Genomic DNA, 27,083 nt, shown 5'->3' on the forward strand with positions numbered 1-27,083 from the left:
CGCCCGGCTCGGGGCTCTCCTGCTGCCGCGTCCCGCGGGCGGCCCGGCCATCGCACGGACACGATCGGGAGCGCGGCGTGGCACAGGAGCTCATTGGGCTGTGACCGCACTCGCGCTAATTAGCGCGCACGAGAGCAGCGGGCTCGGTTCGGCTGAGCTCGGCTCGGTTCAGGCAGCCTCGCAAGCCTGGCCTCGGTTCGCTCGAGGCCGTCAGGTTCCGCCGGTCTCGCCTTGGTTCGGCTGAGCTCGTTCCATTCGGCCGAAGGAGGCGTCGTTCGTTCGTGTTTTTACAAATATCTTTCTATATTGACTGTATATTTCTATATTTAGTTTTATACTTCTATAATACTTTCATTATTCCAAATAAAAACCCCGTCTCTAACCAAATAAATAAAAAAACCCTTTCTTTTAAAGGATATTGAAATGTTTTTTATTTATACTTTGTATAATTATACATTCATATTTTAATTTATCGTTTCTTTGGATGTATTACATTAATGATGATATATATATAAAATTTTAAAATAGATTTAAATTATTATTTAAATTATGTATAATATCTACTGCTACAACTAATTTTTTCTTATATTTTTACTTTTTATATTTATCTGTATGTATTTATTATATATTTCTAAACTTAGATTTCTACCTTTATATTATTTGTATTTATAATTTTTACAATCAAAACCCTGCCTATTGACCAATAAAGAAAACCCGCTTTATTTAAGTATTTTAAAAATATTTTCATGTTTCTAATTTTCAAATTTATATTTATAATTTGTTCAATATTACATGAGAACACACCTGCTCCTGCACCCCAGTGGGGCTCCTTCTCCTGGGGACCTTGGGGTGCCCCAATGGCATCAGAGCCCCGAGTCTTCACCCCCTTCTCCTCTATTTAGAAACTACACTGGAACTTTTTTCTGGAAACAAAGACATTACCTAAATCCTCTCCCCGTGTCCTAGACAGATGGATATTCAGTTATTAGTTGGCTGGGCAGCAGTTTCTTAAATAGAATGATAAACAAGATGTGAACATTTCAGCTACAAGCAAATAGGCAAATCTGAACAAGGTACTGGTGGGCGACCACTGAAGTTATTTTGAAGGAATTTTTTAAACAATAAAATATTGATACCACAAAAATAAAGCAAAAAGCTAACTACTGGCTAAGAAAAAATTAACTTTTGACAGCAACAACATTCCAACCACACAGGCTTTTTCCCGATGTCATACCTTATAACTACCTCTCTTGGGAATTCTCATCATGTATCCCAAAAGGAATAAATACCTCAGAGCGTCCTAAAGCAAAAAGTAGCACACATGAGCTCCTCACACTCCCGGGAGGCCTGCACAGCGTGCACTGAGTCTGCAACAAATTCTGCTCAGTGAGAGTCTGCAAACAAAGGTTCAATTGATGAATTGAACTGATTGTAAAGGGAGGTTTTCTAAGCACAGAAGCACAACAAAGAACAAGCAAAAACAATTCTTAAAAAAAACCTGCAAGTTTTATTTAGCATATATGCGACTGATTTCCACCCTGTGGCTTCTCACTTTGATTCGCGTCTGTAGGTTCAGGAAGATGACAATGCACACTCTGCCCTCCCTGAGCCCCCCACAGCAGCTGAGCGCTGCTCCGTGCGCTCAGATCGTCAGGAACTGGATTGCCCGCATGGACTGGAACTGCTCTGCTGCAGATTCAGGAGAGAGAGGCTGGCTGAGGCGTCGTCCCAATTCCATTTCTGTGTGACGAGAAGCGGTTTGTTCCCAACGGGTGCAACAATCCCCAGCTCGCTTCCATGGTGAGTACCGATGGCACACAAATGGCAGCCTGAGGAAATCGTGTTCTGGGCTCTAAGTGGTCGGGACAGGGTCTGATTTTTTGTTTTGCATCTGTATGATGATTAGTACGACAGGGCCCTGATCGATGACATGGCAGCACAGAATTAAAAACTCCTCGACAGGCTTACATCGACTTCTAGGAAAAGACAAAAGCTTAGGACCCTTCTGAAATCTACTTTTAATCCGAAGCACGGGGATTGTCAGCATGCTGCACCTTCCAGCTTTTCAAAGCAGCTTACCTCTGAAGACCAGGAAACACTGATTTCTACAGAAACAATGGGCAACCCCCAGGCTAATCTCAGCACTACTGTTTAATAGGGGATCTGCCAGCGTGCCAGTCCAGCTTCAAGTGTGCTTTATTTCAGTCTAACATCCCCACAAAATTCTTCTCACATCTTCCAAACCTAAAATCTTATTTTCCCCTAAAGCTTCTCATCATTAACAATTTCCAAGTAACATGGTATTTTTACAACATTCAAAAATGTCATGCTGGACTGTGCTAGGGAGTAATCTGCAAATATAAGCTTAGCAAAGTTTGAATTGACTTGTCCAGAGAAAAAACCTACAAGTGAACACCTACACCTGCCTACAAAGAGCTAACAAGCCCCTGGCAGCTGCCAGCACCAAAGCACAGCGGATGTTTCTAATACAGGGTAAGGATAACAATATCACCTTCTGTTCTCTCCAGCTTCTTTTCCCTGCAGTCCTATTTTGCTTCTTATGATTTTTTTAGTCTCTGTATCTTCTTGGACAGCACCGAGCCCGACGACAAGGATACGAGAGTCTTTCCCTGCCGGACGGAGAGAACCAGGAAAACAGTTAAAAAAAGAACAGGGTAGTTTGAAATTCATACTTGCAACGAGAAGCAGCGCCTAACCAACAGAACAAAAGTAAACAAAGCATGGTACCTCCCTGGGGACAGAAGACTTATGAACTCTCCAGGATTTACAATTCTAGCGACCAACCCCTTCAGGACAGCAGCCAAGTGTCCCATGGGGTGGTGCTGCACCAAAGAACCATCTGAGAGGTTCCAAAGAGTGAAATGCACAATATTTTGCAAAGACAAAAAATCTTGCAAAATAACAAAAATACAATAGATGTAAACTACAGGGCAAGAGTACAAGTGTTACCTTTGGGAGCTGGAACCATCCTGGTGAGCACCTGATAACTGGATCCTCACCAGAGTTTGAACCCTTCAGGACACAGAAGGGTTTTCCCCAGAAATTTCACAGACTGAGTTTTGATAGAAGCACGCTCGCCGGATCCTCAGAAACGTCGCCCATTCTCCAGGTGTCTGGAGAGAACTGCAAATGGCTCTCACGTAGTTTGAGCTAGCTCTGTAAGGTCTCAGGGGGAATTTCACCAGATGCTACCAAATTGGGCAACTCCCAGTGGGACAGAAAGAACCCAAAGCTTGGGTAAGCAGAGCTGCAGCAAATACTGAGGAAACAAACATAACAGCGTAAAAAATAATAAACCATCCTTTTTTTTCTCTTGCTTTTGTTTTTTTCTTATTCAGATCAGCATAGCAATTAAAGAGAAGGCGAAAAACTCACCATTACTGAACATTTCATCACCTGTAAGCTGAGCATCCTTAGCACAGAGGACTCCAAAGTTAAAATTCACCGATCCCTGGGAAATAAAACCAAATATCGTATGGTAAACAATCAAACAGCAGACATAAAAATTTGTTTCCTCTAAGGACTTTCAGGTACGTATGTATCTTTGCATTACACATAAGAACATACACTTTATACCATCACCTAATACATAATAATTTACCTTTAAATTTTGATAGTATAGCATGAATTTTTAACTTAAACTGGTGATCTATTATTATTCAGTTGGTGCCTAAAGTTATTTCTGCTGTCACGTTCAAAAAAACATGAATTTTTTTTACTGGAATGAGCAATTGATTTCAAAGTCATCACAAGCCCACCAAAACACAAAGCTGGGTTCACTGGACGGCTCTGTGAGCTAGAAGTAGTTAGGCTTCTACTTCCCTCTTGTTCTTCCAGAACCAATAAATCCTGTCAACAAAACCAGGATCTTTAGCCCACTGCTGTGAAAGATTCTACAAGGATGATGGTTTGATTTGTGTTTAGAAGTTTTGATTTTAAATGGCCAGACCAATTGATAAAGACAGTTTAAGTAGTATTACATTACTATTATTATTATTTCTATTATTATTTTTACTAGTACTACTACTATTATTATCACCTGCTACTGGAAGAAACAAACCAGTAGTACCTATACTTAATTACTTTTATTTTCAGAAAATAATAAAGAAAAAGAACCAAACCAAAAAAAGTCACTTCCTACCTTTTATATCAAGGGATGAAAAATTTCTCTTGGGCTCTTCTCCAATTTATCAAGACTCATAGCACTGAAAGGCAAACAAAACAGTGCTTTATAGAAGGTCAAGTGCACGTTTCAAGGCTGAGCCACCAACTGATTGCAGTGACAGCAGTTACAACATGAATCGTTCCCAGAGCCTCTCTTCAATGGAATGTTCTGTGGAACTGCCATTTCTTTCCCAAAATACTAACTTCCAACACTTCCTAAACGTATTTTGTATTTTAAAACCACAAAAGTTAGTGAGACTCTGTGCGGAGGTCAGCTTTAAATTTATTTCCTTCCAAAGCACAGAGCTCTGTTCCATCACCCTTCCCTTTGGCTCTACACTGAATCATGGTGAGCATTTGAGGACTGCTCAATAATCAATTCTATTTCTCTCTTTTTCTAGTTCTCTCTATTCCTAAATCATTCAAGACAAGTCAAATGAAAAATGACAAGTTCAGCATCAGAGTCACACTTTTTCCCTTTGTCTGGTCAACAACAGGCTCTAAATCCACTTATTGCTGCCTTCAACGATTCAGACTTGCAAAACCATTCTTACATGTTTTACAGGTTTATCATACAACCCACAGAACGCAAGCTCTGAATTACAGGAAAAGGTACACAGGCAAATATCTAAAGGGATCACTTATTTGTAAATACATACCTTGATAGAGACCGCACTGAGAACCTTTCCGTGGGACTCTAAGGGACGCATGTTTTCTGAGCACCCTGTAAACAAGAAAAGCTACGATATATTACAGAACATCCCCACTTTTTCTACATATTCAAATAGGATTTTTAATAAAAACAGTTCAGTTACAAAAGAAGGAAGAAAACCAAGCTAATTTTACTTAGCTGGGTTTACTGCCGATTTAGAGAAAAATGCCGGCCCGCGTCGGCCGTTGCGTCACACGCCGCGCCGGCAGCAGGGCCTGCCGGGAGTTGGAGTCTCGGGCTGACAGCCACGGCTCCGTCCCCCGCCACCGGGAGCTGCAGTCCCTCCCGGGCATCAAACGGCTCCTTCGCCCCAGGGCGAGGAAGGACCTGAGGGAGCACCGCTCCTCCCGGATGCCCTCTCTTTTTCCCTCCAACTCTTTTTCTTTTTTTAACTCTGTTTTTCACCCCTTTCCCTTCCCTTCCCTTCTGCTCTCCTGCTTTCTTTCCTTTCCTTTTTTTTTTTTTTTTTTCCTTTTTTTTCCCTTTCCCTTTCTTTTTCTTGTATTTCTGATCTTGGTTTGCCTTTCTAGCTTTAGAATAAAAAAGCAGCAGTAGTAACTTTCAGGCTACCTGGGAGTAAAAAAAACCCCAAAACTATAACGATTGAAAGAAAACTATTTATTCCCTGGGAGCCAGAAATTTTCTACTGCTGCAAATGACACAGAGCTTTTTATTCCTTCTTATATATAGTTGATATTTCATACTCACTTTATACACCGCCCGCTGCGGTCTGCACCGGCGCTCTGCGGGCAGAGCGCTGCGGCGTCGTTCGGTTCTGTTTAAATAAACTCGGCTAAATTAGGCTTGGTTCGGCTTAGGTCTAAAATCGTTTCGGTTCGGCTTTTCGTCTAAATTCGGCTTTTCCGGCTCTTCGGCTGAACTCGGCCCGGTTGGGCTAAAGTCGGTCATATTCGGCTCTGTCTAAATGCGGCCAATGTCGGCTACAGTCGGCTATCGGTTACACTCGGCTATCACCGGCTCTTCGTCTCAAGTCGGCTCTGTTCGGCTACACTCGGCTCTTCGTCTCAAGTCGGCTGTGTTCGGCTACACTCGGCTCTTCGTCTCAAGTCGGCTCTGTTCGGCTACACTCGGCTCTTCGGCTCAACTCGGCTGTTTTCGGCCACACTCGACTCTTCGGCTCAACTCGGCTGTTGTCGGCCACACTCGGCTCTTCGGCTCAACTCGGCTGTTGTCGGCCACACTCGGCTCTTCGGGGAAACTCGGCTATTTTCGGCCACACTCGACTCTTCGGCTCAACTCGGCTGTTGTCGGCCACACTCGGCTCTTCGGTTAAACTCGGCTGTTTTCGCCCACACTCGGCTCTTCGGCTCTTCGGAACTATTCGGCCCGGCTCGGCTCCCTCAGGGCGGGAAGGCGGCTGTCAGAGGACCCCGGCACAGCGAGGCGTTTCCCCACATGCCTGTCACAAACCCGCCGAAATACGCCCGCTCGCGGCGCCGCTGAGACCACAGCATGTGTCGGGTACACTTGAAACGCCACAGAAAATACCACCGGGGCCGCGCCGGGGTCGGTATTCCATGCAGGCAGTCCAGTGACACCCACCCCGGTCCTCCACTTCCCCGCCCTTTTCGCCGCCCTGTTGAGAAGGTCAATTAAAAGTCCGCGACATCCGCGACGCGCCACTCCCAAGGTGGCGGCCTCTCGGTGCAGGGCTGCAGTACCGCGCTCTGCCCACAAGGCGGCAGCACTGCCGCCCGCCCCAGCCGGGGGCGCAGCGCGCCTCGGGGCTGCGGGCAGCGAAGGCGGCAAAAAACAACAGGGGCGACCCCCGCCAAAAACTGCTCTGAAATAAATGCCCCAAAACAACCGGGAAGAGGAAAAAAAAAACTTCTGCCTCTAATCTAATAGGATAAAACAAAACAAAACCTCAACAATTTCTTTAAACAAAAAAAATTAAATCTTTAAAAAAATTTTTTTTCATATTAATATTCACATTTCTATTTACAATGTATATTGATTTACACTGTCCATTTATACATTTGTTTTTATGAATACATTTCTATTCCATATTGCATATATCCCTAAAACTTAAATTTATTTTTATATTTTTATACATATTTTTACATAGTAAGTATATATTTCTGTTAGGATTTTTACTTCTGTAACACTCACAGTACTCAAAATAAAACCCCTGCCTCTACCCCATACATGGCAAATAAAACCCCCTTTCATTACAACTGTATTTAAATTTTTTAAAAAAATATTTCTCAAATTTATATTTAAAATGTTTACTGATGTATGATCGATTTTGTATTCATATTTAGCGATTTATTTATAAATTTATATTCTATGTTACATGTGTTCCTATTACTTATATTTTTATATACTTTTACTCATATCTTTATATATTTATTATATCTTTCTGTGTTAGGATTTTTACATCTGTAACATTTACATTATTTGAAATAAAACCCCTGCCTCTACCCACATTAAAGCCAAAAAGAACCTCAGTCTTCTCAACTGTATTTAAATATTTTTTAAAATTCTATTTTCCAGGTTCATATTCACTTTTACATTTAAAATGTATACTAATGTATACTCTTATTCGTATTCTCCATTACATCTCTTCCTATTATTTTTATTTACTTATATTTTATGTTTATATATATATTTATATCTTGATTTTATATCTCAACATTTAGAAATATATAACAATAATATCTACATTCATATTATTTAAAATAAAAACCCTGCCTCTAACCCAATAATAAAAAAGACCCCAACCCTTTCTTTTAAAAAATATTTAAATAGGTTTTATCCTTATGTCTGATTTTTATATTCCTATTTCTATTTATAATAATGTATATTAATGTCTATTGCTTACTTATACATTTATCTTTACCAATGTCAAGTTATAAATAAATTTACATTCTATACTACATCTGATGCGAGTAGTTATTTATGTATTTTTATACATATTTTTATACATTGATTAAATATTTCTGCGTCAAGATTTTTACTTCTCTAACACTTATAATATTCAAAATAAAACCCCTGCCTCTACTTAAATAAAAGCCAAAACATTCCCTTTCTTTTAAACTATATTTACATATTTTTATATTTATATTCCCATATAATGTTATTTATATTCTGTACTACAACTCTTCATATTACTTACATATATTTATATATAAATTTATATTCATGCTTTAGCAATTTCTCTTTATATATTTATTATATATTTCTATCTTAAGATCCACATTTCTATATTACTTATATTATTTAAAATAAAACTCCTGCCTCTAACCAAATAAAAACCAAGGACACCCCTTTATTTGAACCAGATTTAAAATGCAGGAAGTAAATTTATTTTTTAAAATTATAATGATATTTATATGGATGTTTTTACTTATTTTCATATTCATAGATATTATATATATTAGAGAGAATACCTTCTAATAGAATAATAGATATATATTTTCTGTATTGTATATTTCTTTTACTCATATTTATTTAAATTAAATATTTATAGAGCTTTGTATTTGTATATATATTTGTATATCTGAATTGATATTTCTGTCATTTATTTAAAAACCCCAGCCTATAACCTAATAACACCCCCCAATTTATTTTAACTCTATTTAAATATTTTTATATTTACAATCTATATTTATTTATCTCTGTCTATATATATATATATATATATATATATAAAATAGACTATCATTTATCTATATGATAATATGTTACAATTATATACCATGTATTACAGTTTTATGTATGTATCTATTATCTATATTCATGTTTACCACTCTAATGTTAGATTTATTTTTAAATGTATATTTATTTCTATTTTCATCCCTATATTAAACCATAGAAGTTCACTAACCCACCACACCGGAGCCACAACGATACCGTACCTTTGTCAGCGCCGGCACGCAGCACACGCCCGTCCCGTCGCAGCACATCAAACCAAACCTATTTCTATCACGAACGGAACAAACATCCCACAACATTGAACCCTAATAAAAACTCAAATAAACCTACCTGTAAATAAATTTTAAATCCCACTATAAAGTAGCCCAAAACCTCCGCACATTCTCATCATAAACTTCCTCCTAAACCAATATCTCAAAAACCCCAAAAAACTCAAAAACAACTCGAAAATGACACAACTGCTAATAAAAACAAACACCCATTAACAATTAAATCAAACCAACTCACTAGACTCAAAACTGCACAACTGACCCTGAACATTACTAAAAAAAGTCCCCAAAGCTCTACCTTTATGTTAATGCACAAATAATAACCTATCATCTATAAAAGTTATTTGAAAAAATTAAAAAAAATAATTAAAACCATGAAAATAAAAAACCTAAGCTATTAAAATACTAAAAAATATCACTACCCAAATTAAAAAACGTATTGCCTATAAAAACCCACCATATAAACGCCCCTGTCCCAAAAAGTAAAAAAAAACTATCGAACCAGAAAGAAATCAGAACTTAGAAACACTAAAACCATAGCATTCAAGAAGTCACACCACATCCCTTATCATACACCAACTACAAACAACAGAAAACAATACAAGGAATTCTTAAAAAACACCTTAAGACCACTACATTGAAAAACATTTCAAAAATTAAAAACTGCATCTAACAAAAGCCATCTAATAAATTCACACCCAAAACTCCAGCAGCCCAGCTGGCCCTACCAAAGCTCTATGTTTATACATACAACAAACAAAACCAAAATCCCGGTAATACCCATCAGAAATCTATGAAAGAATCCTATTGAAATTAATCCTGCCTCAAATACAAACCAACCCATCCAGAAAGTCAGCTTCACTCAGAAAACAATTTACACAGAGTTAATAATACCAAGAAATAAAACAACACACCATATACCACCAATGAATACAATAGTGAAGGAAAAAAAAAAAAACACTACATTTTTTTCTTTTTGTTTTTTAAGCTAACTTCTTTTATTAGCTAGAACAAAAGCTTTTGCCAGGACTGTAACAACAACAACAACTTCTTTTTCTTCTTCTCCTTTTAAAATGTCCTTTCTCACTCCCAAATTCCTTTCAACTCCTGAGTTTACATCCAAGCAAAAAAGCAAAATTCGTGCACTCGTGCATTCGCTGCTCCTGTCAGGTTCTCTGTTTCCCTCCACATCTTCTTACACTTTCAGTCCTCACGCTGTCCCGCCGTGATGAGTCTGACAGAAGAATTGGCACAAGTTAACAGAGCATTTCCCTCCCTCCCTGCCTCTGCTTTCCTCAGCGCATTTCAATCCATCCCAGGCCTGCAACGATGCCCGCTCACCCCAAAGCTCACAGCAAGCACGCAGCAGCTCAGGCTCGCTCGGCTCCGGGGCTCTGTGCCTTGGATAGCCGAGGAAACTTCTGATGAGCCTCCGTTCCAATAAACTGGAATGCAAACTCACCCCCATCTCAGAGCCTCAGTGACCTCGGCCAGCGCCTTCCTCACTTCCCTGGGCCACAATGACTTGCAGGCACAAGGATGCAAAGCAGCTTTTTGTCTTTTCTCTTGAGTGCCAACGGGTCAAATATGTCAGCTTTGACATAACTAATTACCCTCTCTTTGAACTCTCCCAAGGACACTTTTAAAGAAAAGACAGAAGTCTGCTGGTACATCCATGTGGGATCAGGAGGAAAGCAGCGAGGATCCGAGGCCAGCGGCGCGGCCGGGCAGTGCCACGTCCCTGCCACCCTGTGACAAGGCACACGGCCGCAGAGCCCCAGAGCCTGCAGGCCCTGCAGCTGCCACACGGATGGACCTGGTTCCCTCCCCGGGTGCCCAGGGGGAAACCTGAGGGCAGGCGTCCTCCCCGAGGGTGCACCCGGAGCCCCGGGCAGGGACGGAGTCGCCGGCTGCTCTCTGGGGACGAGACCCTCCCTGCAGGCGACACTGCCTTGTCCTCTCCCTCCCTGTGGGACAGGGACCTCCAGGGTCTATGAGCAGCCTCCTTCCGTCAGCGTCCAGGTGCTGTGTCAGAGCCAGAGGGGTCGAGGCTTTCCAGAGCCATAGCATCCTTTAGGTTGCAAAAGCCTTCTAAGGCCATCGAGCCCAGCTGTTGCCCCAGCACTGCCAAGCCCCCACCCAAATCAGGTCCCTAAACACCACATCTTGCCATGCTTTAAATGTCTCCAGCAATGGGGACTGCCCCGGGCAGCCCGCTCCTACGCCTGACCACCCTTTCAGTGAACAAATTGGTCCTCAAAGCCAATCTAAGCCTTCCCTGCTGCAACTTGAGGCCATTTCCTTTTGTCACGTCACCTCTTACCGGAGAGATCTCGGCACTTAAACCTTACCTGCCCCTTCCCTAGGAGGTCTCTGGCTTGCCTGGATGAGAGAAACACTCCCTCCACAGGAACGGCAGCTCAGCAGGTCCCACACCGAGGCAGGGGAGCAGCTGTCCTCACCAGAGCTCCCGTGTCAGCTCTCAGAGATCGGCTCTGCTCAGCGCTTCAGAATTGGCTGTTTGGAGGAGGGGGAAAATACAGGTTAGCCAAGATTTTTATCCAGACTTATCTGATGTCTTTGCCTGCTTTGCCTCTTCCTGACTTCCTCCTGCTAAGAAAACAGCTGCCTTTGGACTTCTAGGGGGAACTGTCACATAATGCTTGAAAAGGAACTACAGAAAAGTGCCTCATTTTTAAAGATTCAGCCAAGAAGACAGATAACTGCAGCTTCTCCATCCCCACTGCCTGCAGAGCTGCCAGGCACCAGGCCAGCTCTGCTGCTGCTTCAAGTTGTTCCCAACTCCGTGCAAGAACTGAAGGCTGCTTTGGCGTGCCATTGCTCCGCTTCTCCCAAAAAAGATCTTTCAGTGCTGTTCTCCCTCCACGGGAAGGGCCCTTCTGTCTCACACACTCGGTGACACGAGGCTGCGCGAAGCTGCAGCAGCCTCTGCTCCAGGTGGGAAGGGCTTTCTTCCTCCTCTGGCACCTGGCTGGCACAGGTTGCTCACAGATGCTGGGGCTGCCCCATCCCTGGAAGTGTTCGAAGGCCCACTGGTTCTCTGGGATCAGGCTCAGAGCAACCTGGTCCATGGAACCATGTCCCTGCCCACGGCAGCAGGCTTGGAATCAGGTGATCTTCAGAGCCCCTTCCAACCTGAATTATTCCATGATTCTATGAACTCAAAAAACTCGGGGAAGAAATCTGTAAAGGTCACTAAATACATAAAAGCATATCCCCATCAGCATAATTTTGAATGAAAAGTATATCTACAAACAGGGAGAAATATTCTATGTATTTGCTCTTGCTACCTTTCAGGCAACAGAAGTTAGTGAGACTCTGTGCGGAGGTCAGCTTTAAATTTATTTCCTTCCAAAGCACAGAGCTCTGTTCCATCACCCTTCCCTTTGGCTCTACACTGAATCATGGTGAGCATTTGAGGACTGCTCAATAATCAATTCTATTTCTCTCTTTTTCTAGTTCTCTCTATTCCTAAATCATTCAAGACAAGTCAAATGAAAAATGACAAGTTCAGCATCAGAGTCACACTTTTTCCCTTTGTCTGGTCAACAACAGGCTCTAAATCCACTTATTGCTGCCTTCAACGATTCAGACTTGCAAAACCATTCTTACATGTTTTACAGGTTTATCATACAACCCACAGAACGCAAGCTCTGAATTACAGGAAAAGGTACACAGGCAAATATCTAAAGGGATCACTTATTTGTAAATACATACCTTGATAGAGATCGCACTGAGAACCTTTCCGTGGGACTCTAAGGGAGACGTATTTTCTCAGTACCCTGTAAACAAGAAAAGCTACGATATATTTATTACAGGACATCCCCACTTTTTCTACATACTCAAATAGGATTTTTAATAAAAATAATTCAGTTACAAAAGAAAGAAGAAAACCAAGCTAATTTTACGCAGCTATAATTACTCCCGATTTAGAGAAAAAAAAAAAGTCACGGGTGCTCGCCGTGCTCGCCCGGGGCGGCTCCTGCAGCTCCCGGCCCGCGGCAGCAAAGCACCGCCTCGCCCCCCGCCCCCGGCACCGCTGAGTGAGGCCGAGGAACCGGGCGGACGCTCCTTCCGCGCTGCTCAGCTCCACGCGGGCGCCCACACGGAGCCTTCGCCCCTCCAGCGTCGCCGTCCCGCGCGGGAGAGGCGCCGGCAGCTGCCCGCGCACAGCCCCGCGCGGCCGCCTGGCACGCCAGCCACTCATGTGCCGCGATAGCCGCTGCGTCACACGCCGCGCCGGCAGCAAGGCCTGCCGGGAGTTGTAGTCTCGGGCTGACAGCCACGGCTCCGTCCCCCGCCACCGGGAGCTGCAGTCCCTCCCGGGCATCAAACGGCTCCTTCGCCCCAGGGCGGGGAAGGACCTGAGGCAGCACCGCTCCTCCCGGATGCCCTCTCTTTTTCCCTCCAACTCTTTTTACTTTTTTCACTCTGTTTTTTTTTTCACCACTTCCCTTCCCCCTTGCTCTCCTGCTTCCTTTCGTTTCCTTTCCTTTCCTTTCCTTCCCTTCCCTTTGCCTTTCTTGTATTTCTGATCTTGGTTTACCTTTCCACCTTTAGAATAAAAAAGCAGCAGTAGAAACTTTCAGGCTACCCGGGAGTAAAAAAAAAAACTCCAAAACGAAAATGCTTTAAAGAAAACTATTTATTCCCTGGGAGCCTGAAATTTTCTACTGCTGCACGTGACACAGAGCTTTTATTCCTTCTTATAGATAGTTAATATTTTATATATATTTATAGTTTATGTTGATGCATTATATTAATAGCTATATATAATATGCACCTTATTCAAAAAATATACGGGGATTATTTTTTAAATTATTTACCATATCTACTTCTACAACTTATTTTTCCTTATATTTCTGATTTTTATATAAATCTTTAATGTGTTTATGATATATTTCTATACTTATATTTCTACCTTTATATTATTTGTATTTGTAATTTTTACACTAAAACCCCTGCTTTGGCAAAGAAAAAACAAAACCATCCATTATTTTAAATTACCTAAATTTTTTTTATATTTATATTTATCATAATATACAACAAATGATATAAATAGATAGATATATCACATCCGTATTTATATCTATTTTATATCCATTTCCTATAATATTTTTCATAAAATATATGCAGTATTACGTGTATTATATATTGTATCAATTTATGTTATTTTACATTTACAATTTATTATTAATTTTTTATAGATCTGCCTATAGTTGCAATACATTTATATATTTGTATTTTTGTTTGGGTTGTATTTACATTTATATTCTCTATTCATATATCTATAAACATACACAATACTCTATTAAAATTAGAGTAACTTATTGTAACATCTAATGGCTTATGTTACATGTTAAATTTTAAAAATTGACCGAATATATAAAAATAAAATTGGCTCATTCCCATTGCTACACATCTATTTCTTTTGTTTCAATATAGTTAGAGTCATAATTGTATATTTAAAATCCAATTCCTAAATGAAATGACAAAACAAACAGCATCAAATTCCCACCAATATCTTCCAAAAACATCAAGAAATCTCCAACAGCCAAACAAGTGTCAGCAAAAAAACAAAGATCACTCTTTACAATAACAATTCTCATCACGACAGAAAAATGGAACCAAAATAAAAGAAAATCCTATAGAAACACACACAGCAAATTACAAAAAGTACTAAAAAAAAGTCAAACCAATCTACTAAACTCAAGCCAGTGCCACTCACCCTGAACGACGTTACTAAAAAAAAATAAAAAACAACAAAATTCTACCTCTACACTAACTCAAAGAATAAACAATCCTCTGTAAAAATAACTTTAAAACCTGAACTAATTAACAAAATGGAAAAACATCTCAACCACTAAAAACTAAGAAATTAACTACCCAAATAAATACTTTAAAAAACCACCATATAAATACCCATGTTCCCAAAATAAACCCTGATAAACAATACTCAAATACATTAAAAGACAACAACAACAAAAAAAAAATAAAATAAAATAAAGAAACCAACAACAAGAATACCAAAAACCAGATAAACTTAAATCTGCAACAAAAAAATTATTCCCAACTGAATAAACCCATAGTGCCTCAAGCTATCAAAATAAAAATACCACCTAGAAACAAACACAAAGACTAAAGACAAACGTAACCATAAACAATGTCCCCCAAATTACCCGTAACCATAAAACATACACTACAATCAAACAAACCAAACACATAAAAGCCCTGGAAGACGATAAACACACATGCAATTACCGAGATTAAAAACCCGCGGCTATGAACGACACGACGCTACCCCAAGCCCCCCAAAACAAACACTACACACTCACGCTAATAAAAGCCGCCGCAACAGAATTAAAATGCGAACCGCTGCTTCGCGCTACGACCCGTAAAAACCATTGCGCGCCCTTCTAAACATAATACCCAGGAAAAAAAAAAAAAAACTCCGACTACAAAACCCAATCCAAAACAAACCTTTACCAGCCCTACCGGCACCGAGAACCGTGCCGCTCGGGAAGAACACCGCATCCCTTAGCGTACGCCCGCTGCAAACCGAACACAGCCACGCAATCAACGCCTCCAAAGCGCCTCCGAGCCGCGGCACCGCCGAGCTTTGAGCGGCCGAACCCCGCGCTCGCTGCCGGCCCCGGACGGAGCGCGGCTCCCGGCAGGGAAGCGGCTCCTGCGGCGGCTGCTCCGGCACGCGGGGCCGGCGCCGTCCCGGGGAGCCCCGCCCGCTGCCCCTGCCCGGCGGGGCCGGCACCGGGCCCGGGGCTACCGGCGGCGCCCCGGCCCCGCGCCCGGAGCGGACGGAGCGGCCGGCACCGCCCGGGCCGGCGCAGCAGCGCCCGCGCCGCCTCCGCCGCCCTCGGCCGGCCCGGCCCGGCTCCCCTCGGCTCGCACCGGCGCGGCTCCGCCACCGCCGCCCTCGGCCGGCCCGGCCGCGCCGAATCCCCCGTGCGCCCCGGCAGCCGCCCGGGCCGTGCCGGCAGCGCTCCCGAGCGGGAACGTTCCGGGCCGGGAACGTTCCGGGCCGGGCCGCGGGCACGAGGAGCGCCCTCCGATGCAGCGGCACAGCCCCATTGCAGCCCTGCAAACGCTGCCGGAGCTGCGGCTCCCCGCAACGCAACCCCGAAACCGACACCGCAGGCGGGCTCACCTCACTTCAACATGGGCAAAGAAATGCGTTCTCCCCTAAAATTTCACCCCCTACGACAGCAGAAAAGAAGGGGTGCTCCTCAAATGAAAGCCTTCGACTGATGGGAAAGGGCGATTTCGACCTCCATTCAAACCCTTGAAAAGAAGGGACACCAGGGCTGCCCCCTCCATTTAAACCCTAGGGTTTAAGTAATGGATGGAGCGGGAAGTGTGGTGGGACGGGTTAAGGGCGGAGTGAGGGATGGAGCAAGGGCGGGCTGGAAAATAGAGTAGGGTTAGGGGCGGAGAAGAGGATGCAGCAGTAGGGGGCTGAGGTGAGGAGATGTTAGGAGGAAGCATAACTCCATAACTCCAACACCAAGTCTGCAGCCAACGAGAACTCTGAGTGACCTTCGGCAAAATTATGTAAGGAAACTGGGATGATGAGTTTTGTTTCCCATGGAAAAGGGATGGCATTTGTGTCTCTGGGCCTGCACTCTGCCCAGGACCTTTGGTCTCGAGTGGGCTGCCACCTCCTAAAATTCCAAACATCACAGGTGAGACAGGGGGTGGAAATTTTACTTGGGGTAGAAACCAATTTTGGATTTAGCTGAAGTCTGCTGGTCAAACTTGTGTAGTCTGTTAATTGGTGCGCTTGCAAAAAGGCCGGCAGAGAGAACAAAGGGAGTTTGAGGCTACTGTCGGAAAAAGAGAATCTGGGTTACAACCGAGTGCACGGCCTTGTCCCTGTGTAAGTTTGAGGTTTTGCCGGCAGCCGTCACCGAGTGCTGAGGGGTCCCCTGGTCGATAGGGAGGGTTTGCTTCAGGCTTTGCTTGTGAAAGGTGTGAGAAAGGCAAGCAGCTCTGAAGCAGATGAGCCCGCTCTTGCCTGTTGAAGCGTTGGATAAATCAAAGATAAACCTTCAAGGACCCTTCCCACCCAAACAGTTTCGTGATTCTTTGCCCTGGAGGCAAGGGTGCACCTGTCACCACATTTCTCCTCACAGAGAAAAGCAAGGCACAATTCTTCCCAAGAATATTTCTGGGATTCACCTTCTCTGAACCTCAGAGGAAGGAAAAACAATTCTTGTCTCATTTGCTGTGCCTGTGTTTGTGCCAAAGTAGAATGCAACATGGAGATTGTTTACCCAAAGTGATGGTGTTTGGTTTCCTTGGCCTGTCAGGGCCGAGTGTGTGCGTGTGTCAGGACTGCTGGGTGACAGTCACGAGTTGTGTGCAGTGTGTGCAGGGTTGAGTACTTGGTAGATTCAGTTTAGATGTAATATAGTATAATAAAGTCATTAATTAGCTTTCTGATAAGGCAGAATGCAGATTGGAAATATTTGCACATATGATATTAAAGGACACGTGAACCACCTTTCTGTGAGACAAAGACACAAGACTTGGCCCATCCCTAACTTAGGACACAGCTGGGGGTCCCCTCTTGGTCATTCCTGAAGGTCTTGGGTGTCCCCAGGCCCCACTCCTCGTAAATCCATGGATCCTGGGACTCCAGACCTTTTGAAGAGGACTTCTTGGGATCTGGAGGTGAATCCGAGACCCCTCAAATCCCACCCTGAGTCCCCCAGTTTTTGGGAACCCAGAAAACCCTAATCGCAATCCCAAAGTTACCCCATTCCTATGGAATCAGGACCCGCAAAAACCCCAAAAGCCAAAAAGAAAAACCCTGGAAAAATCCCCAATTCCCAACCTGAGCCCACCCCTGGTTTTGAAAACTGGGAAAATCCCAATCCCAAAGTTTCACCATTCCCATGGAATCAGGACCTGGGAAAACCGAAAAAGCCAAAAAACCCAGAAAAAAGCCCCCACCTTCCCCCCAAAATTCCCAATCTTTTCCAACCAACCACAACCTCTGGGATTTAAAGCAGACAGAATTTTTTATCTTTAATACGAAAACCAGGAATTAAAAAATTCCAAGGGAATCCCGAGGGATCATGGTTGGAGCCTCCGGGGTCAAACGTGGGATTTGGGCAGTCCTGGGCCAAAATTCCCAAGAATTACGGCCTGTGCCCATCCCCCACCTCACCCGGAGACTCTGATAATTTACAGAAATAAATACAGGGAATAAAATCCCAAAATCACGGGAATTTCAACAATAATCATTTGGGGGGGGGAAGCATGTAATTCTGCGGGAAAAGCAGGAAATTACGTGGGAAAAACACAGGATTCAGCAGAAAGACACAGAATTTTTAGGGTTGGGAGAGCATTTTCCAAGTCCAAGGGTGGTGCTGGAGGTTGACAGTGTGGTGGCTCCCAGCTTTTTGGAATCTTTCTTCAGGAAAAAAGCAGAATCCAAGATTTTGATTTGGAAATTCCCAAAAAAAAGGTGAAATCCCAAATCCGGTTAGGAAAAACCTCTGGACTCCACACGGGAATGGCGAGAGCCGGAAAATCGCTGGGAAAAGGGGGAAAATTCCCGATTCCGACCTGGAATCGTGCCCGGGGCGATCCCACACCTCTTCCCTCAGGAAGGGCTCTGACTCCAGCTGGAAATTCCGGTCATTCCGAAGGGGAAGGATCCGGCTGGGCCCAGACCCCAAAATTCAGGTTTCCACCACTCGGATCAGGGGCAGTGGCTTTGGGCCTGGGAGGCGTTTGCTGGGAAAAGGGGAAAAAAAAATAAAAGGAATTTTCAGTAGGAAAAAACAGGGAAAAGGGTTTCGGGGAGATCTGGATTCCTAAAAATTCCTGTGGGAGGGATTTGGGATCAGCTGCAGATGTGGAAAAATTATGGGAGATTTCAATTATCCCCAAATCTGGAAGAGCATCCCAAAATTCCAAAAGTTAGTCCCTAAATCCAGAAGAGAATCCCAAAATCCAACAGTTCATCCCAAAATCCCAAAAACAATCCCCAAAATCCAGACAGCACTTCCAAAACTGCAGCCCTGAATCCAAAAGTTCATTGCCTAATGCAAGGAGAATCCCCAAATCCAGAAGAGGTCCTGGAGTTCCCAACCTGAATCCCACCATTCCCAACCCAGATCCCAGAATTCCTGACCCTGAATTCCCGCCGCACCTGCTGACGTATTCCGACTTGGAGCGTGCGCGGGCACTGCTCCCGCCCCGGCTCACTTGTTTCTCGATCAGGTGCTCAATCCGGTCATGCATCTCCAGATTCTGGGGAAAAAAAACAGGATTTGGGATCCGGAAAGGATTTTCCAACCATGGAGAGCTGCCTTGAGATGGTCCCTCTGTGCTCGGAATGGGAATTTCTGGGATTTGGGGTAATTTGGAGCGTAGGAATGTGACTGGGGAGTTACTGAGTTATTTGGGAAGGTCTGTCCCAGGAAAAATGAGGATCAGGGAATTTTCCATCTCAAAATCCTCAGTCTCACTGTTGGATCGGAAATATCCCAGGTATTTCCCAAATCCTGGCAGAAATGGTCAGGCTCAGGTTGGGAATTTGGGGCTTTTTCCAGCTTTTTTTTTTTGGTCTTATGGGACTTTCTAGGTCTTGATTCCCTCCCACCCTTTTCCCCCCTTTTCCTCCCTCTTTCCTGCTTTTTCCCACCTTTTTCCTGCTTTTCCCTCATACCCAGTTCCCCAACCACCCCCACAAGGAGCCCAACCCTGATCCCAACATTCCAAAAAGATCCAAGCTCGGATCCAGCCCACAGAACTCCGGGCCCCACCTCTGCTTCCAGGTAGGACACTCTTTCCTTCAGCTCCTGGATCGCTGCGTCCTTGGCCTGGATCACGCTCTTGGAATTCTGCAGCTGCAACCCGGACATTTCCAAGGGATTGGCAATTCCCGGGTTTTTCCTGGGTTTTTCCCGCTTTTTTCTTATTCTTCCCTGTTTTTCCCCAAGACTGTTTTCCTAGTTTTTCTTGGATTTTCCCCAGATTTTTTTTATGGTTTTTGCCTAGATTTTTCCCTGGTTTTTCCTGTTTTTTTTTTTTTTTTTTTCCCAGTTTTTCCCAGATTTTCCCCCAGTTTTTCCCAGATTTTTTCATGTTTTTTTTCCAGGTTTTTCGCCTTTTTTTTCCTAGATTTTTCCCAAGATTTTTCACAGGTTATTTCCCAGGTTTTTTCCTAAGTTTTCCTAGAATTTTCCTGGGTTTTCCTCTGGTTTTCTCCTGACTTTTCCCCCCTTTTCCCCATTTTTTTCCGGGAATTTTTCCCCATTTTTTCCCCAGAGTTTTTTCCCATTTTTTCCCTGGATTTTCCAAGGTTTTTCCCAGTTTTCCCATCACCTGCTCGATCATCTGGCGGACTTTGCGCTGCTGGCTCTTGAGCATGTCGTCCAGGTGATGGATTTTCTCCCGGAGCCCTGCCACCTCCTTCTCCAGCTGAGATGAGCTGAGAAAATACCAGGAAAAATCTCCAGGAACAGTCTCCAAAAAAACTGGGAATGCTCACATCCAAAGAAACCCAGAATTCCTCCTCCAAAAACAGCCTGGGAATGGTAACATCCAAAAAAAATTGGGGGTGTTCGGCTAAAAAAACTGAGATTGCTCACAACAGAAAAACCTGGGAATGCTCATCCCCCCCCCAAAAAAAAGGGAATGTTCACCTAAAATAAACTGGGAATGTTGACAGCCATAAAATTCTGGAATTCCCACTCAAAGACAAAAAAATGGGAATGTCCACCACAAAAAAAACCAGGAAGGCTCACCCCAAAAAAACCCTGGGAATGCCTGTCCCAAAAAATGTGGGAATGCCCAGCCGTGCAAAAAAATTGGGACTGCCCATCCCAAAAGACCGTCAAATATCGGGAACAAGTTGGGACATCAGGAACTGGGCATTCCTGGGATTTTCTCATTCCCAGGATTCCCCCATTCCTGCAATTCCCATTCCCAGACTCCCGGAACTCCCATTCCCGGATTCCCAGACTCCCAGAATTCCCATTTTCGGATTCCCACCGCTCCTGCTGCGCCGCTCTCTCCCCTTCCGCCTTCCGGAGCCGCTCCAGCTCCGCCTGTCCAGACTCCATCCGTGCCAGCAGATCCTGGTGATCCTGTGGATTGGGGAGTGGGATATGGGATAACAATGGGATAATAATGGGATATTGGGATAACAGGATAATAATGGGATATTGGAATATTGGGATAATGGGATATGGGATACAGGGATAAGGGGATAGCGGAAAACCAGGAATGGGTCAGGATATCGGGAATGGCCTCCGACTCATCCCAATCCCAAATCCACTGATCCCAGGGCTGGTTCCTGATCCCAAACCCACCGATCCTGATCCCAAATCACCTTTTCCATGCCTTCCAGGAGTCTCTGGAGCTGCTCCACCTCTGTCTCCGCTCGGCTGCGGGCGGAATCCGCCCGCTCCGCGTCCTCCTGGCACCGCAGCAGCGCCCTCTGCAATGGGAAATCCAGGAATTCCGGGAATTCCGGGAAATCCGGCTCTCCCAGGATCCCAGGACACATTCCAGGACTTTCCTTGGCAGGAGGATTTTCCTGGAGATCCCTCAAAAAAACCCAAGGGGAATAGTTCCTCAAAAACCCCAGCATCTCCTCTAAGATTCCAGAATCTGGACAGAATTGCCCCTAAAATTCCAGAGTTTGGGCAAAATTCTCCTCCAAGATTGCTGAATTTGGGTGAAATTCCGGGTTTTTGGGAATTCCAGGCTCACCTCGAGGCTGCTCCGCTCCAGCTGGTGCCGCTTTTCTGCCTCCTGGAGCCTCCACAGGAGCCGCGGGGCCTCAGGGTCCTCCTGCGGGAACGGCCCCAGAAGGCCCCAGTGTCCCCCATACATCCCAAAACTCCCAAATTTTGCGTTTTTCAAGAGCTTCAAAATTCCCCAAATTTGGTGTTTCCAAGATGTCAAAAATTCCCACATTTTTGAGTTTTCCCACAGGTCAAGAATCCCGAATTTTTAATTTTCCAAGAGCTCAAAAATTCACAAAATTTGGGATTTTTAGCTAAAATCCGAACCTCCCAAATCCCCATTAAAACTTGGGATTTCAGGAGTCAAAATTTGGTGGAAAACACCAAATATTCCCAAATTAACCCCAACTATTCCCCATTTTTGGGTGGAAAACGGGTTTCTTAAACATTTTCACCCTAACCCAGATCCTGTCCTGGAAAACTCCAGAATTTTTTTCTGTTCCCTACCGGATTATCCTGGGAATTTTCCCGGCAGGAGCAGCTCTGGTTCCGCTTCTCCAGCGCCACCTGGAATCCAGGGAAAAAAGGGGGAAAATCGGGATTTATCCCAAAATTTTCTAATTCCCCAATTCTCTTTTCCCAAATTTCAATGGATGTATTCCCAATTTAAATCCATTTATTCCTAAATTTCTATGTATTTATCCCCATTTTTCCTCCTTTTTTTTATTTCCAGGACCTGCTCCTACTTCCCAATTTGAGGCAAAATTTGGGAATTTTGGCAAAATAGCAACTCCAAAATTCCAGGATCATCCCCGGGAGCTGTGAAATCCCTCCAGAAAATTCCAGATTTCCCATTTTTTCACCCAAAAATGATATTTTCCTGTTTTCCCTATCAAAAATTCGAAACTTTCCATTTCAACCCCCCAAAAAAGGGAATTCCTCCCTTTTTCCCTGAAAAAAATGGGAATTTTCCCTTTTCCCACCAGAAAAAATGGGATTATCCCCTTTTTTCCACCCAAAACCCCTCTGGAATGGTTTTTCCAGGGGAAAATTCCACCTTTTTTTTTTTTTTGTTTTGTAGTACCCTAATTTTTTACCTCTGAGCTCTCTTGCAATTCCCGGAATTCCCGGAATTCCAGAAATTCCGTCCGGGTCTGGAGTTTGGTGCTCAAATCTTCACGGAGTTTTTTGAGGACACTCCCAGCCTGGGAAAAAAAAAGGGAAAAGTTGGGGTTTTCTTGGGATGTGGGAATTCGAGGGAATTGGGAGGGGGGAAAAAAGGTTAAAAAGTCCAAGTAAAAATGGGGAAAGATGCAATGAAAGGAAAATAAATGAAAATAAAATTTGGAAATCTGGGGAACTTTTTGGGAACTAATTCAGCGAAAATTTGGGGGAATTTTGTGGGAATTTCAGGGGGATTCTGAGACATTTTTGTGGAATTTTGAGTGATTTTGGGCTAATCTGTGGAAATTTTGGGGTAAATTTTGGGCAATTTTGAAAATAATTTTTTGGGAGTTTTGGGGGAAATTTGAGCTGAGATTTGGAGAATTTTGGGAGGATTTTTTGGGAATTTCATGTAAACTCAGGGACTTTTGTGAGAAAATCAGGGAATTTTACAGGAATTTGTGGGAATTTTGCAGAATTTTCAGGGAATTTTGTGGAATTTTGGGAATCTCACCTCCTGGATGTGCCGGACTTCGCTCTTGAGTTGTGTCACCGGCTCCTCGTGGTTGGCGCGAGCCTTGAGGTAAACCTGGAATAAGAACGGGATGAAACGGGATTCGGAACGTCCCAAATCCCTCCGGGAATTCCAACAGATCCAGAGGGGTTGGGCAAGGCTTCCCAAAATTTCCCAGAATTTTTAGTCCCTGAATTTTCCTGTTAAATTTTAATTTTCCAGGATTTGTTTTGGGAGGGGTTTCCCCACCTGTGTTGTTCCCAAGGAGTGGAATTACCTGAAATCCACAAGGAATTCCCTAAATTCCACCTGGAGTCCCTCAAATACACTAAATCCCAAAAAAATCCACCTTTTATCCCTAAAATTCCACACGGAAATCCCAGGATTTGGGGCACCTTAATGATCTCCTCATCGCCGTCCTTGGATTTGACGCACTCCGAGGCCAAGGAATTCCCGTCGGATCTCTTGGCCACCATGGCAAAGGCTCTGCCCACCGGCTTTGGGGGAAAACACAGCAATTTTGGGAAAAAATTCCCAGGCAATGCCCAGAATTGGGATCTGCCACCCTCAGGGTGGTGGCCAGGTGGGAATTGTCCCGAAAATCCCAGATTTGGAGGCAAAATTCCAGGACTTTCATGGAAAAACCCAGGATTTTCAGCTGTTTCCTGCTGTGGATAAATCTCAGAAAACCATGATCCCATTCTCTCTCCCAAAATGATCCCAAAAATCCTGGATTTTACCACAAAAGCCAAGACTTCCCCCAAAATCCTGAATTTTCATCCCCAAAATCCCAGAATTATCCCAAAATTCCCATTTTCCCTCTCCCAAATTCCTGGTTTTACCCCCCAAACTCCCAAATTTCCCCCCAAGACCCCAGTCTTCCCCCAAAACTTCCAGATTTCCCCCCCAAATTCCCAGAAAAATCCCAAATCTCACTTTCTCCCCCCAAAGTCCTGAATTTCCTCCCAGAATTCCCCCCAAAATTCCCCTTATACCCAAAAAATTCCCATTTTCCTCCTAAAACCCACAGTTTTTCCCAAAATTCCCAGAATTTCCCCTCAAAATTCCCATAAAAATCCCAGATTTCCCATTCCTCCCCCCAATCCTGAATTTTCACCACAATTCCCAAAAAAAATTCCCAGAATTATCCCAAAACTCACATTTTTCCTCCCCAAAATTCCCCCTGTTACCCCCTCAAATACCCAAATTTTCCCCCAAACTCTCAGATTTCCCCCCAAAATTCTCATTTTTCCCTGAAATTCCCAAATCTCCCCCCTCCCATTCCTGCTTTTTCCGCACCTTCTGTTTGGGCCGGGGCTCCCCGGGGGGGTCTCGGGGCAGGCGCAGCCTCAGCACCGGCCCGGCCTCCTAAGAGTTAAACCCGATTTAAAATCGGGGCTAAAAATTAGCATTTTGGGCAAATGGATAGCTCAAGATAAATTGAGAAGAAATCCAGTAAAAATCCAGTAAAAATTTGGGATAAATCCAGAAAGAATCTGGGATAAACAGGGAAGAAATCCAGGATAAATCCCAGAAAAATCTGGGGAAAATCCCACTGTTCCCAGATTTCTCTGCTGGGATTGGGAATGAGAAAGGGAAGGAAAAGAGACACTGGATCCGGATTTTGGGGTGGGGGGATTTTCCAAAAATTCCAGGACTCACCTCCGGATTCCAGGCAGATTTGGGGCCCCCTCCAGAATCTTCCAGGGATCCGGGGGAGTTTTCAGGGCTGGGAAATTCTGGGAATTCTGTGGGACGCCTCATGCTCAGCTCCTGCTGGGAAAAGTCTGCCCTGAACTGGAAAATTCCCCAAATTCCCAAATTTTCATTCCCAAGGAGTTTTCCAGCCTAAGCCCAGGAGGACTTTTTGGGGGAATTCACTGGGAATGGGAATTTTGGAAATCGCAAAACTCCTGGGATGGGGAATCCCAAAATCCCAACCCCATCCCAGAATTCGCAAGGCAAGTTTTCCCATTTTTCCAAGGTTTTTTCCATCATTCCAAAGGATTTTTTGGGAAAAGCTGGGAAGGATGGGGAGGGAACTCCAAAAATCCTGGAATGGGGAATCCCAAAAATTCCAGGAGTGGAGATCCCAAAAAAACCCCGGGAATTTGGGAATTCTCAGCAATCCCAAACTGCTCCTTAAAAGGCTGGGAATGAGGAGTTTCCCTCTGGAAAATTGGGAAAAGCAGTCTGGAATCCCAGGAAAAATCCCAGCGTTCCCCAAATCCATAAAAAAACTGGGATCGTTGGGACTTGAGACACAAAATTCCCAAATTCCCTGGGATTTGGGGCGGGGTTGGATTTTTGGGAATGCACCAGCCCCGCCCCAAGGCCCGGCTAGGAAAAGCGGGAAAAAACCCGGGAAAAAAAAATTGGGAAAACTCCTCAAATCCCAGCTGGAAAATTCCAGGATGGCCCCGCCCCCTGGGGTTCGGAATTCCCGAAACAATCGTGATTTCGGGAGAGGATTTTGGGGAGAGATTCCCGGGAATTCCATTGGAAAATGAAGCCGGGAAGATCCCGAAAATCCCGGATGGGTTTGAGGTTGGAAGGTGGGAAAAAGGGATTTGGGATCGCCCAAAAATCATCCCGGAAATTCCCGGAATGACAAAAAGGAGGGACCGGGGAATTTTGGGGAGGGGTCCCAGGGATTTTAGGGGAAGGATCCCGAGGGAATTATAGGAAGGATTTGGGAATTTTGGGAGGGGTCCCGGAAATTCCAAGGGGGTTTGGGATCCCCCAAAAGTCGTTCCAGGAGGGGGGAAAAAATTCCAGGAATTCCGGGAATTCCGGGAATGAGGAAAACGAGGGACCCAGGAATTTTGAGGAGTGGTCCCGGGGATTTTAGAGAAGGGACTCGAGAATTTTGGGAAGGATTTTTGGGAATTTTGGGAATAAGGTCCCAGGAATTACAAAGGGATTTGGGATCCCCCAAACTCCTCCCAGGAGGGCGGGAAGAGCCCGAGAGTTCCGGGAGTGGGGAAAGGAGAGGCCCGGCAATTTTGGGAAGGGGATCCGGGAATTTCGGGAAAGGGTCCCGAAGATTTTAGGGAAGAGATCCAGGAATTTTGGGAAGGATCTGGGAATTTGGGGCGGGATCCTGGGAAAGGGATCCCAAAACGGGGGAAAAAAATCCCGGGAGTTCCGGGAAGAGCCAAAGGAAAGGAATTTTCCCGGGGATTTTTGCGGAAGATCCAGGAACTTTTTGGGAATGCCGCAGGAATTTGGGGGGATTTTTGGGGCAGGATTTCGGAATGCGGGGAAGGGTCCCGGGGGGGTCCTTACCGGGGATTCCGGGAGCGCGGCCCAGCCCGGGAGTCCGTTCATGGCCCCGCCGCCACTTCCGCCTCACCTGAGCCAGGTGGCCACGCCCACTCCGGCCACGCCCCCGGGGTTTGGCTGTTGTTCGCGGGGTTTGGCCGCGCCCCCTCTGGGTCCTGCCCGTGTTTGGGCACGGCTAAATTTGGTAATGAGGCAATGTGGGCACGCCCACAATGTGGAGGCCACGCCCACAAGGGGGAAGTTGGGAGAATTGGGAAAAAATGGGGAGAATTGGGAAAAAAGGGGGGGAAAAGCTGCTGGGAAAGATGGGATAGAATTGGGGGAAAATCGGGATAAAAGTTGGCAAAACATGGGGGAAACTGGGATAAAACTGGGGGGAAACTGGGGCAAAGCTTCGCCTAGGCGTGCCCAAGGTGACTCGAGCCGTGCCGGGCTGTGCCGGTGTCACACCCGGGTGTGCCCAAGCCGTGCCAATGTCACACCCGCGTGTCCCCAGTGGTGCCAAAGCCCCGCCCTGGCCGTGCTCTGCC

The 27,083-nt window shown here is 44.7% G+C and overlaps 1 protein-coding gene and 2 long non-coding RNA genes across 11 annotated transcripts; all 3 read right to left on the reverse strand.

Moving 5' to 3' along the window:
* Nucleotides 1–1,484: 1,484 nt before the first annotated feature.
* LOC132085140 (uncharacterized) lies at nt 1,485–6,457 on the reverse strand. Of its 4 annotated transcripts, XR_009420165.1 has the most exons (7): nt 5,606–6,457; nt 4,845–4,909; nt 4,163–4,226; nt 3,397–3,472; nt 2,971–3,280; nt 2,513–2,630; nt 1,485–1,976 (listed from the first exon to the last, which is right to left on the reverse strand). It is a non-coding gene; the product is annotated as an uncharacterized LOC132085140 (long non-coding RNA). The 4 variants fall into 4 exon arrangements; XR_009420166.1 differs by lacking the exon at nt 5,606–6,457 and having other exon boundaries at nt 1,485–1,918; nt 4,845–5,050; XR_009420164.1 differs by lacking the exon at nt 5,606–6,457 and having other exon boundaries at nt 4,845–5,050.
* A 3,281-nt stretch (nt 6,458–9,738) lies between these two features.
* On the reverse strand, nt 9,739–15,534 carry LOC132084910 (uncharacterized). Its single transcript, XR_009420112.1, has 4 exons — nt 15,346–15,534; nt 12,583–12,647; nt 11,196–11,361; nt 9,739–10,078 (listed from the first exon to the last, which is right to left on the reverse strand). It is a non-coding gene; the product is annotated as an uncharacterized LOC132084910 (long non-coding RNA).
* A 2,353-nt stretch (nt 15,535–17,887) lies between these two features.
* TUFT1 (tuftelin 1) lies at nt 17,888–26,692 on the reverse strand. Of its 6 annotated transcripts, none has more exons than XM_059490466.1 (14): nt 26,557–26,692; nt 24,931–25,041; nt 24,568–24,636; nt 23,664–23,765; nt 23,269–23,343; nt 22,688–22,795; nt 22,098–22,157; nt 21,616–21,696; nt 21,233–21,340; nt 20,893–20,987; nt 20,224–20,329; nt 19,662–19,745; nt 19,046–19,146; nt 17,888–18,627 (listed from the first exon to the last, which is right to left on the reverse strand). In XM_059490466.1, the coding sequence occupies exons 1-14, from the start codon at nt 26,596–26,598 to the stop codon at nt 18,573–18,575; spliced, it is 1,197 nt and encodes a 398-aa protein (XP_059346449.1). In that variant the 5' UTR covers nt 26,599–26,692; the 3' UTR covers nt 17,888–18,572. The 6 variants fall into 6 exon arrangements, with proteins under 6 accessions (XP_059346449.1, XP_059346448.1, XP_059346450.1 ...); XM_059490465.1 differs by having other exon boundaries at nt 24,931–25,044; nt 26,557–26,652; XM_059490467.1 differs by having other exon boundaries at nt 24,931–25,065; nt 26,557–26,589.
* Nucleotides 26,693–27,083: the final 391 nt, after the last annotated feature.

This window comes from Ammospiza nelsoni, chromosome 28 (assembly GCF_027579445.1).
Source record: "Ammospiza nelsoni isolate bAmmNel1 chromosome 28, bAmmNel1.pri, whole genome shotgun sequence".
In the NCBI taxonomy this organism is placed as follows: domain Eukaryota; kingdom Metazoa; phylum Chordata; class Aves; order Passeriformes; family Passerellidae; genus Ammospiza; species Ammospiza nelsoni.